The sequence below is a fragment of the Carassius gibelio genome, chromosome A8, assembly GCF_023724105.1.
Source record: "Carassius gibelio isolate Cgi1373 ecotype wild population from Czech Republic chromosome A8, carGib1.2-hapl.c, whole genome shotgun sequence".
Classification (NCBI taxonomy): domain Eukaryota; kingdom Metazoa; phylum Chordata; class Actinopteri; order Cypriniformes; family Cyprinidae; genus Carassius; species Carassius gibelio.
Window position 1 is genome coordinate 22,878,266 of NC_068378.1, and position 10,619 is coordinate 22,888,884.

At 35.8% G+C, this 10,619-nt stretch overlaps 1 protein-coding gene across 1 annotated transcript; it reads left to right on the forward strand.

Annotated features, from left to right (window-relative positions):
• The first annotated feature begins 1,556 nt into the window (after positions 1-1,556).
• Positions 1,557-10,091, forward strand: LOC128018917 (protein unc-45 homolog B). Its single transcript, XM_052604791.1, has 20 exons — positions 1,557-1,667; positions 2,454-2,624; positions 2,707-2,743; positions 2,866-3,041; positions 3,126-3,215; positions 3,305-3,472; positions 4,441-4,606; positions 4,716-4,886; positions 5,731-5,902; positions 5,983-6,283; positions 6,396-6,490; positions 7,299-7,440; positions 7,576-7,716; positions 7,941-8,068; positions 8,157-8,223; positions 8,298-8,411; positions 8,605-8,720; positions 9,024-9,141; positions 9,240-9,395; positions 9,565-10,091. The coding sequence occupies exons 2-20, from the start codon at positions 2,454-2,456 to the stop codon at positions 9,826-9,828; spliced, it is 2,793 nt and encodes a 930-aa protein (XP_052460751.1). The 5' UTR covers positions 1,557-1,667; the 3' UTR covers positions 9,829-10,091.
• Positions 10,092-10,619: the final 528 nt, after the last annotated feature.

Below are 10,619 nucleotides of genomic sequence, written 5' to 3' on the forward strand. Positions count from 1 at the left end.
TCGGTTGATTCAGATCGGGACTTCTGGACTTCCGAGCATGTTCGCGACTCCGTTGATTCAGATCGGCACTTCGGAGCATGTTCGCGACTCGGTTGATTCAGATCGGCACTTCGGAGCCTGTTCGCGACTCGGTTGATTCAGATCGGGACTTCGGAGCATGTTCGCGACTCGGTTGATTCAGATCGGCACTTCGGAGCCTGTTCGCGACTCGGTTGATTCAGATCGGGACTTCGGAGCATGTTCGCGACTCGGTTGATTCAGATCGGCACTTCGGAGCCTGTTCGCGACTCGGTTGATTCAGATCGGGACTTCGGAGCCTGTTCGCGACTCGGTTGATTCAGATCGGCACTTCGGAGCATGTTCGCGACTCGGTTAGTTCAGATCGGCACTTCGGAGCCTGTTGGCGACTCGGTTGATTCAGCCACCTATATATATATATAGATAGATAGATAGATAGATAGATAGATTACATCTGGGGAGAAAAGAAAGGATGTGATGTTCAGAACATGGTAACTACAGTAATTATCAAAGAGGGGAAGAGATGCACCCCGTTTGGCCAGGGGTGTTTTTACACCACAGACAAGGTTTCAGAAGGAAAAAAATCATTAAGAAAATATAATTATATTTTCCTTAAGATGTTCTTCCTAACTTCAGGCCTTATTATCTTGTCATATATAACTGTGGTGTTCTGTAAAACCACAAACTTTAAAATACTTTTTTCTTACGGGTGAAGATCAGATTATCATCTCTGTTTTCTCTCAGGTACATCACAGTGTAAGCTTCACAGTGAACATTACTCTCGTAAGCGTAGTCCATATCAACAACAAAAATATATCTTGACTCCATATAGTGGTTATTTTGGAAAAAATCCCAGGTATTTTGAGCAGTAGGATTATAAAAAAAAAAAATGTGCTAATATAAAATAAAATTAGCCTATATAAAATTGCAAACATCTATCTTTCAGTACTTTTTTACTTAAGTACATACAAAATTGAGTACTTTTGTACTTTCACTTGAGTAAAATTTAAAAAGGAGTACTTTTACTCTTACTGGAGTAATATTTTATTATTCGTATCTGTACTTTTACTCAAGTACTTGATTTGTGTACTTCGTCCACCACTGATTGTAACACCTTTGCTAGTATCTTCGAGAGTTCTTCCATTCTAGAAAGTACCAGTCAGAGCTCCACCGCCCCAGCTGTTGGGACACACACCTCCTCCCCCTCCCATCGGTTGGCTCAGGACATTTGCTGCTGATTTCTCAGCTGTCATTCCCTCTCCCTAAATAGACCATATCAGAGAGAGGCCATTTCACTGATACAAGGGGTGTCCATTTATCTGAAAACTAAAATTAATCTACCATCACAGGAATAAACAATCAGCATGACGTGGAATAACGATACATCCTGAAAGATAAAAATCACAGGTTGTCACTGATAAGATGCAATATGCATTTGTATGAAAAGGTTGGGTGGATGAAGACCTCACCACCCCTCATAATAAAATGGATCCATCCATTATCTTGGTATGTCCCCCCTCCCAATGTGCAAGATATATATATATAAGTGACTCTTGGGGGGCTGTTACTACTGATAAACCCAAACGACAAGAAACTACACACAGGACAGACTTTCTTCTTACGACGAAACAGAATCAACTTCAGTGACGGTATGTAACTGTCATGTAATAATGCTTGTTTTTGTATGCATAATCTATAGACTTATAGTGGTCAGAAAGGGGAATATAAATAATTTATAGATAACAGAAGTTGCCATTGACTGTGTGCAGTATTGTGGAGGTCAGCCCTCTATTTGTTGCCCAAATAAGGCATGAGGGTCAGACAGTTAAAGTCAGAGATAACATGTGCTTGGTCATTTGCTTGAGAACACTGAAGGATCGGCACACAAACAGTAAGTTTGAAAGTAATGTTTTCGTGTGCTACATTGGAATGTTTCAAGAATGAACGATGTGTTAGGATTGAAAGTTTGTGATTAATGCAAGACACTACAGTCAAGGTTTTTTTCGTTTTTTGGTCAATGTTGAGATTTTTCATAACATGTTGTTTCAGACTAATGGAAGGAAAACATCCCAAATATGCTTTTAAGTGTTTATTTTTCACACACACATATTTAAATAATACAATTATAATTGTAATAATATTAACAATTACATCAATTTTAAGGAAATTAATTCTGCTACTTTCTGATACTAAAAATCATGTAATTTAAGTGGTATCTGTTGCGTAATGTTTACAAAATATTTGTATAATAATTCTAATAATATGAATAATTACATATCTTTAGAGACTAACGCTGCTGATTTAATGTTGTGTGCAAGTATATTATCTGAAAGCTCAATCAAAACATGTTTCTATTTGAATGAAATTGACTGTAAACAGAAAAGAGTTGCATGTGAACAATATGTTACCTTTTATATGGTTACATTCTCTGTTAGATGGGAGAAATCGCAGATCCAGTCCAGTTAAAGGAAGAGGGCAACAAGCTCTTCCAAGCCGGAGAAATCGACAAAGCCATTGAGAGCTACACTAAAGCCGTGAAGTCCTGTAAAGACAAGAAGGTTCTGGCAGTCATCTATAGGAACAGATCAGCCTGTTTCCTGAAAAAGGTAAGAATCAGTTACACATTACAAGCCTATATAAAACACATCATATTTCTGCATGAATTTAATTCAATGTCTTGTTTTCCAGGAAAATTATAACAATGCAGTATCAGATGCCACTAAAGGTAAAATGATTCACAAATCAATCATTCTTTATATATATCACTATACCATCAACTATAACTTAGTTACTTTGTTACTATTGATCCATTTAAAAAATATATATTTTTCTTCTGACCAATTGTAGCTATCGATGTGGATGCTGCAGACATCAAGGCTCTTTACAGAAGATGTCAAGCGCTCGAGAAGCTCGGCAAACTGGACATGGCCTTCAAGGACGTCCAGAGATGTGCAACCTTAGAGCCTAAAAACAAGACGTTCATCGAGACCCTCAGAAGACTCGGAGCTGAGATCCAACAGAAGGTGATGATCATTTCTGTCAAGATGCTTTTGAGATCACATAATGCAATTCCGAGTCTATAAAGAGCATTTTTATTCTCTCTACAGCTGAAAACAACCTTCTCAACAGACTCCAGAGTACAGAACATGTTTGACATCCTATTTTCAGATGAATCAGATAAGGAAAAGCAAGAAAAGGTTTGACCAATTTTATACCCTGTTCCCTTAATGTTAAGCACAGTCATATGTTTCTCAGTAAACCTGAACTTGTTTGTTGGGTCCACTAGGCTGCCAACAACCTGATTGTCCTGGCCAGAGAGGACGCAGGGGCAGAGAGAATATTCCAGAACAACGGTGTGCCTTTACTCGTGCAACTCATTGACACAGGAAAACCTGAGATGATTCTGGCTGCCATACGAACCCTGTCAGGAATGTGCACAGGCCACAGAGCAAGGGTAAGGAACAGCAAAATAACCATTTTCTAATCTTTTTTCTCTTTAAATAATAAAAAATCCTCAAAAATGGCTCCAATAAATATGATTGTAAATAAATATTCATGTATATATTAATATGAGCATTTTTTTAAAGAATTTATTTTAAATTAATCAGTATTATGTTTGGTTTTATTTTATATTAAAATTAGATTTCCTCTATTTTTAAGCATAAATCAAACATTCATGTGACATTTTTTTTTATTATTATTATTATTTGCTTATTTTTGTGGATAAGAAAATTATACCTAAATCAATACACTATCTGCATTCATTATTTGGAGAAAAAATAATATAATATAATATAATATAATATAATATAATATAATATAATATAATATAATATAATATAATATAATATAATATAAATCATACACATATTAAAATATTAAGATGCTGTATTATATTTATTATTTTACTTTTTTTCTGAAAAACAAGACAAAAATATTGATTAAAACATTTTTGCTAGTTTATGCAATTAAGCATAGAATAAATATTATGGATAAATAATAAGGAATACAATTAAGCCCACAAAACAAAACTAATCTCTCAAAATGAAGACAAAAATCCTTAAATCGACATATCTGAAATTGTTCATTATTAAGAATTAACATTTATAATATAATATAATATAATATAATATAATATAATATAATATAATATAATATAATAAAAAATCTAATATTAAGATTTTGTATTATGTATATAACAAAAAACAGGAAAACTGACTAAAATGTATGCAAGTTTATGCAATAACTAATGCAATAAAAGTGATAAGCTAATAAGGAATAATGGCCACAAAACACCCATTTTAATTCCCTAGGGTCTTAAAGAACATTTTACGTCTTCTTAGTACACTTCTGTATTTTTCTCTGTATTTGCGAACATTTGTTTAAAAACGTTTGTTTTAATAATATCTTTGGGTTTTAAAGGCAACTGCCATCATCCACACAGTAGGAATAAACAAACTGTGCAGCATCATGGGTGTAGACAACGAGGAGATCGTCCTGGCCACTACAAACCTGATGCAGTGTGTCTATGACTCCCTGTCTGGAGGAGACAAGAGAAATTATGGAAAAGAAGAGGCCCTTGTACTCGGTAAGAGAAGACAACTGAGCAAATGTACATTCACAGTAACATTACTGAAGATTATAATAATTTGACCCGATTTGCAATTGAGATCTTGCTCTTGTCTGTTGACTGGCAGACTCCAGTAAGGACTTGAAGGATATTCTGCTTGCCCTGTTGGAGATGATCACAAGCAAGAAGGTGTCTGGACACGGCCGAGACCAGGCCCTGAACCTCCTGACCAAGAATGTGCCAAGGAAAGACAAGAAAAACACAGACAACAGCAAATCCCTTTTCACCATTGACCATGGTAAATCATTACAGTATGAAGAAATTGATTTTTTGTGTAATTCACTGTTGTAAATATATCAGGGTTATGTCACAATTAGAGTGGATAGCTATGTCAGAGATTGACTTATTGGGAGATGTGTGGCGCTCTGTAGTACTTACTTGAGGCTCCTCAGCCAATCATACAACGGCCTCTGATCTGCTTCCCCGCGTACCGCCAAAGCCACAGTGTTAGCATTAGCCATTATGCCTTTTTGGCTAAAGGTTAAAGTCTTGCCTTCCAGAGGCTTTGGCTGTGCACATGCATTTGTTGCTGCTTAAAATGCTGAATTTCATGTAAATTCGTACCCACTCACCAAACTCAAATGTTCCCAGAATAGACGTTTGGGGGATAGTGTTAGAAATAAAAGAAGCCATTCACTTATTAGAAGTCAGTTTACCATCAGAATGATTTTGAAACAGATTTTTCCTGGTAAAAACGTACATACAGTTGCTTTAATGAATTTGGAGTATTCTAAATGAGCGACCATATGCCGAGGATAGGTATTTGCATAAAACATGCCCAAATATATAGGCTTTCTGCACAAAGGTTCTTTCATACCCTTATTTTCTAACATACATGTCATCTTACCATGATTAGAAGGCTTCCCAGACTATTTATTGTTTGTGTATGTGTGGTAAATTTTTATACATTTAGAATATCCTTTAGTATGAAACTTTTTGGTGAATAATGATTTGCTTGTAAAAACGCTTGAATGCAGATTTCACATACAAATTTCTTAGTACATGCACATGATTTGAGCTGCTAGAAGGACAGAAAAGACATGATTCCATTTAATGTTTTTATGGAAATGTCTGAAAAACAGGTCTGAAGAAGATTCTGAAGGTCTGCGGTCAGGTTCCAGACCTTCCGGATCAGTTGCCCTTGACGGAAAACACACAGCTGATTGCTAGCGTTCTTCTCAACAAGATCTACGATGACTTGCGATGTGACCCTGAGAGAGATAACTTCAGAGATATCTGTGATGAATACATAAAGTAAGTTCCACTTTCACCACAAAATTTGAATCCTATATAAACATACACGCGTATACTATGTCGCTGGTTTCCATCAACAGGAGCAAATTTGACCCCAACGACATGGACAGAAACATCCATGCCATCAATACTCTATCAGGCCTTCTGCAGGGGCCTTTCGACGTGGGTAACGTCCTTGCGGGTCGTCAGGGTGTTATGGAGATGATGGTGGCCCTTTGTGGTTCTGAGCGTGAAGTGGACCAGTTGGTAGCAGTGGAGGCCCTCATTCACGCATCCACCAAAACCAGCAAAGCTTCATTTTTTATCAGCAATGGAGTATCTCTGCTGAAGGAAATGTACAAGAAAACGAAAAATGAGAAGATCAAGATCAGAGCTCTTGTGGTGAGCAGACACTTTACACACTATTCAAACTGTGTTGTAGTGTTCATTACTTAAACACGAGCAGTTGTTGTAATTTGCATATTGAACATAATATATCCCTTTTTTTTCTCAGGGTCTGTGTAAACTGGGATCTGCTGGAGGAGATGATTACAGCATGAGACAATTTGCTGAGGGCTCCACTGAGAAACTGGCAAAACAGTGCAGAAAGTGAGAATCCTAGCTTTCTTTTATGTGAAGGAATCAAAGCATTAGAAATAACACTGTCTATTATCTTTTAATGTAATATTTTTAAATAATATAAAAATGCACTATTGTTCAAAGGGTCAATAAGACTTTTATTCATCAAGGATATATTAAATAGATTTAAAAAGTAACAATCTTTGCAATAATAACTATAAGAATATATATATATATATAATTGTTATAATTTTTTATGCTCTTGAGATTTCTATTCATCAAATAATTCTAAAAAAAAATGTATCAAGTTTTCCAAAAACATATTAAGCACCACAGTCACTCATAATAATAAGAAATGTTTTATTGTGTGCAGCAAATCAGCATATTAGAATGATTTCTGAAGGATCATGTGACACTGGAGACTGGAGTAATGATGCAGAAAAGTCAACTTTGCATCACAGGAATAAATTACATTTCAATATGTATTAAAATAGAAAACAGTTATTTTAAATTGTAGTAATATTTCACAATACTACTGTTTTTACTGTATCAAACAAATGCAGCCTTGGTGAGACTTATTTCAAAAACAGGTAAAAAAAAAAAAAAGAAGCTTTTTGACAGTAGTGGTGTGTAACTTTTAGAACTAAAACACTTCTTTCTTGGCCCAAAAGGCCAATACACGAAAACTAAAATGTTTACTGTCAGAAACCCCATGAACATTATATGACCATCCTCATTTACACTGTCAACAGTGCCTTATTCAGTGTTTGCTTTGTGATTGCTTCATGCAGATGTTATGAGTTTACACTGCGTTTCAACTAGATTTTGTTTATTAAAGGTGGCTCTGCAACCCTACACTTGATGTGCGTACCAGGAAATGGGCCGTTGAAGGTTTGGCTTACCTTACCAATGATGCTGATGTAAAAGATGACTTTGTTGATGATGAAGCAGCCTTGAGGGCCATGTTTGAACTTGCCAAGGTGTGTTGACAGATAAAAAGACTGAAATAACTTGATCAAGTTAGGCAATTGCACAGATTTTTTTCAATCCGTATGACTTAATAGAAAGTTAAATATGAATTTACAAACGTGCAATGCAACATTTTTCTCTTCTAGTCAAAAGATAAGACCATCCTATATGCAGTCGCCTGCACCCTGGTCAACTGCACCAACAGCTATGACAAGAAAGAGATCATCCCTGAGATGGTGCAGCTGGCCAAGTTCTCCAAACAACACGTCCCAGAGCAGCACCCGAAGGTAACATACACAGAATCCTGTGATGTAGCAAATTAGTCTTTAATATTACAAATATTCCATGTCTTTTTTCAGTAAATACTCATGAATGCATGGCTAATAATTAAAAATGTTGCTTGAAATTAGATGGAAGTGTATAATGTCAAACTTGCACAGCTGTCACTGCTTGAAAAGTTACGTCAGACGAGTTAATATATGTATCTTAAAACATTTCTCTTGTGCTTTAGGATAAGAAGGACTTCATTGTAAGGCGAGTGAAGAAGCTACTGAAAGCTGGAGTCACATCAGCTCTCACTGTCATGGTCAAAGCAGACAACTCTATCCTGACTGATCAGACCAAAGAGATGCTTGCAAGGTAAGACTCAAAAACTCTAATATAGCCTATTGATTTCTCATCTATTATGCTGCTGAACTTAATGCTCTATCTATTTTTGTCTACCCAGAGTGTTTCTTTCCTTGGCAGATGATGTTAAAGATCGTGGCACAATTGTAGCTCAAGGTGGAGGCAAGGTAAAAGACCACAGTAGATGCTTCAGTAAATCTCTTGCTTTGGGGAAATTAAAACTTTTCACTATGTTTGGCAGGCTTTGATCCCATTAGCCCTGGAGGGAACTGACAAAGGAAAAGTAAAGGCCAGCCATGCTCTGGCAAAGATCGCAGCCGTCTCCAACCCTGAAATTGCCTTCCCTGGTGAGAGGGTAAGATTACCTTTTACATGCTTATCACTGTGAAAGCCAAAAGAATATGCAAAACACATTGTCAGGAAAGCTAAAAGGATCGTCAAATGCTCGAAAATAAACCTTTTGAGATATCACGTAATTTGAATATTATTTTTGGTAGTTCTAAAATAAAAATACCTAATTTTCCATATATCTATTCTTCCCTTTACAGATATATGAAGTTGTGCGACCACTGGTTTCTTTGCTAAACACAGAACGAGATGGTATGGAAAACTTTGAAGCTCTGCTGGGTCTCACAAATCTGGCTGCCTTGAATGACAAACTTCGGTAAGTGTCATAGAATGTCATCTGGTGATGATCTACAAAACATTTTAGCTAGCCATTCGTTCTAAAGCCCCAATGTTAAATATTAAATGTAGATAATTTAGCAAAGGTAGAATTCAGAGAATTCAGAAGCAGGAACTGCAAACTCTTGACAGAGAAAGATGGAAAAGATGGAAACATTTCATTTACACAGAACCATTTTTTATTTATTTATTAAAACTTTTGAATTATTCTTTTGATGCCTCTTGAGCTTCCTTCTGGGAATGCAAATCTTTATCTGCAATTCTTTTTGTTTTATTTCCACAGAGTGAAAATCCTTAAAGAAAAAGCGCTCCCAGAGATTGAGAACTACATGTTTGAGGAACATGATCAAATCAGACAAGCTGCCACAGAGTGCATGTGCAATCTGGTTTGCTGCAAAGAGGTTTGAAATTACCATTGAGAACACATTCTCCTAACCAAATATTGAATTTTTTTGTAGGTTTGGATGGAAATATTGACCAAATTCATTTATTTCAACAGGTTCAAGACAGATACCTGGAAGACGGCAATGATAAACTCAAGCTTCTTGTCCTGCTCTGCGGTGAAGATGATGCGCAGCTTCAGAGGGCGGCCGCTGGTGCACTGGCTATGCTCACCGCCGCACAGAAGAAACTGGCTGTAAAGATTACTAAAGTGGTATGTATCAATGATAACAGCTGTCATGTCCATTTGATTAATTTGTCCCATTCTACTCTACCACTTACTTAAGTATTGTGGCAGTACCATGGTACACATGCTACAATGTTGTTATCAGATACTCATACCAAAGTTGATTGACTCTGCTATTATTTGTTATCATCTACAGACTGGGCAGTGGCTTGAGATCATACAGAGATTGTGTATCCATGACAACCCTGAGATTCAACACAGAGGTCTTGTGATGGTGTTTAATATGCTGGACGCTGATGAACAACTAGCCAAGAAGCTCATTGAATGTGAATTGCTGGAGATCCTGACATATGTGGCAAAACTAGAGGACAACCCCAAAAAGCAGGATGCTATTAATGCTGCTCGCGCCTGCCTGTCCAGAGCCATGGATACTGGACTTATCAAACCGTTTTCAAATTAAACCGAAAAAAAATTCATTGTGACGTGTCATTAGGCGAGTACAGAATGGTCTGCTTTCTGGGAAAGTGGAAAGACTGCAAACCATTTGCAATGTTTCTTTTTTAAATTTCTATTGTTGAGCATAGTTCCTTTTGAAAGATTATATGTTTGTGTGGCTGTTTGTTTGATCAGAATTTGGTATTTATTTAACATGCTCATTTCATATTTCATGTATTTGCACTGGTGAAGTTTTGATTAACAGATTAAAGTCTTTTTTGAAGAAAAGATGAAGCGAATCCATTTCTTCATATTGATATGCTCAAAATCACCCTTTGTGCGTATCTGTGCAAGTAAAGCACAATAAAACACACATATTTACATAGGAACACTTTATTGAACCTTATAAAATATAAAAAAAATATGAAACTCAATTTTATGCCCAAAAAAAGTGTAATTCAGAATTACATAAATATATTAAATTCTAATTTTATTAATATATATATATATATATATATATATATAGTGATCATTCTATATCTCTGAATAATATAAATCATATTTAAATGCTTAATTTTATGATCAAATCTTTGTAGTTTTCATTGTGAGAAAACATAATCCAGTGATTTAGAGATGTCCATATGAACGTTCCTCAAAAGTCTGTTGTATATTTGATAGTTACATTTCAACATGATTGTTTAAAAAAATATGTATGTAAAGTTGCTCCAGCATAGTAATATTTATTATTTATATGTTTTTTTATTATCCTGTATTGATATATCAAATTCTACTTTCAAATGATTCACATTCAACATT

Excerpts from the sequence above, each read along its gene's own strand:
- LOC128018917 (XM_052604791.1), top strand. The coding sequence starts at position 2,454 with ATGGGAGAAATCGCAGATCCAGTCCAGTTAAAGGAAGAGGGCAACAAG. Across the intron at positions 5,903-5,982 it reads ATCTGTGATGAATACATAAA|GAGCAAATTTGACCCCAACG; the intron begins GTAAGTTCCACT and ends TTCCATCAACAG. Across the intron at positions 9,142-9,239 it reads ATCTGGTTTGCTGCAAAGAG|GTTCAAGACAGATACCTGGA; the intron begins GTTTGAAATTAC and ends TTATTTCAACAG.